The sequence below is a fragment of the Telopea speciosissima genome, chromosome 8 (genome assembly GCF_018873765.1).
Source record: "Telopea speciosissima isolate NSW1024214 ecotype Mountain lineage chromosome 8, Tspe_v1, whole genome shotgun sequence".
NCBI lineage: Eukaryota > Viridiplantae > Streptophyta > Magnoliopsida > Proteales > Proteaceae > Telopea > Telopea speciosissima.
In genome coordinates this window covers 46,311,989-46,313,581 of record NC_057923.1, presented here as the reverse complement: position 1 = coordinate 46,313,581, position 1,593 = coordinate 46,311,989, and the positions used below count along the sequence as shown (strand labels likewise).

The 1,593-nt window shown below is 46.8% G+C and overlaps 1 protein-coding gene across 1 annotated transcript; it reads left to right on the top strand.

The window, feature by feature from the left end:
- Window positions 1-247: 247 nt before the first annotated feature.
- On the top strand, window positions 248-1,593 carry LOC122672350. Its single transcript, XM_043869838.1, has 2 exons — window positions 248-393; window positions 681-1,593. The coding sequence occupies exons 1-2, from the start codon at window positions 248-250 to the stop codon at window positions 1,591-1,593; spliced, it is 1,059 nt and encodes a 352-aa protein (XP_043725773.1).

Genomic DNA, 1,593 nt, shown 5'->3' with positions numbered 1-1,593 from the left:
TTGGTTTGTTGACCAAAATTTGAAGGTGATTTTGGCATCAGGAAACTACGTGATGTGAACTCAGCCCTTCTCTATAAACTGGCGTGGTCCATAAAGCATGATAATAGTTTGGTCAACAAGTTTTTGTATGCCCGGTATATGGATGGAAATGGGTCCCTTAAAACCCCTGCTTCTCTTTCATCCATCTGGCCTGAGATCAGCAAGGTGTGGTCTATTGTGCAGCACAATGAAAGATGGATCATCGGCGATGGGTCCTCGATTAACTTTTGGAAAGACTGCTGGTTTGGGAACACCTCCATTGCCAAGGCCTCTGGATTGCCAGAGGACTGGTTTCATGACAAAAAGACGAAAGTCTCAAAATCCATCAAGGACGCCTCTTGGTCTCTACCTCAGGTGCATGCATAGGTCCTCAAGAAGATGTTTGAGGACATCCGTAGAGTACCCCTCCGTCACTCCACCGTGACAGATCAGTGTTGTTGGGGTCCCTCCCTCTCTGGCACATTCACTTCTTGTTCGGCTTGGTAGTGCATCCGCAAAAAGAATCCCAAGGTCCCTTGGGGCAAGGTGATTTGGAACAGGAACCTGCTCCCCCATCACTCGCATTTTGCTTGAAGATTGGTGCTTCGAAAAATCCCAACTGAAAAATCCTAACGCTTGAAAGGTCTTCATATCATCTCCAGGTGCGTGCTTTGTCAACGTGAATCTGAATACCTCTCCTACTTGTTCTTGGACTGCGATTTCACACAATCCCTGTGGAAGAAATTCATGGATATCTTTGGGACTCATTGGTCAAACGTGTCATCCTATGAGGAGTTAATAGCTTGGTGGATTTTGAAATCTAAAGTGGTGCCTATGCCAAATGCTTGGTCGGTGGGGGTAGTGCTTATTCCGTTCTTAAATTGGGGGGAGCGAAATAACAGGAAGTTTGATGCAAGGGACAGGTCGTTGGCTGCTTCTTTCCTTGCTCTACTAAATCTATTCAAGGATGTTTCAATCTCCTTCAAACGTCAGGTGTCTAATTCACAAGATCTGATTTGTGCTCGCACAGTTCACATTCCCTTAATTCCAAAGCCGGCTCAAGTAATTCGGGAAGTGTGGTGGTGTAGACCACCCCTTGGCTGGGTTAAGTTGAATTCTGACGGGTGTTCCCTTGGAAACCCAGGTAGGGTTGGTGCTGGAGGTATCTTGCACGATGACCATGCAGTCCCTATCGGAGCTTTTGGCATTTATTTAGGGGTCTCAAATTTTTTGGCAGAATTTTGGGCCATCCTTCATGGTATCCTCCTTGGTAAGGAGAAGAATGTGTGTCGGTTGTGGATTGAGAGTGAGTCTGCAGCAGTCCTGAAGGCTATCCAAACCCATCTTATTCCCTGGAAGGTGCAGCAGCTCTGGCTTTCCCTCCAGCCGTTCCTGAACTCTATTCAATGGAAGATTAGTCATTGCTTCAGGGAAGCAAACCCAGTGGCGGATTTCTTGGCCAAACTCTCGGCTAAGGGTGCTTGTTCTTTTGTTTGGAATTCGGATTTCCTGGCCCCCTTGAATGGTTGGCTGTTAGATGATGCACTAGGGCATCAGAGATTCAGATTTGGTTAG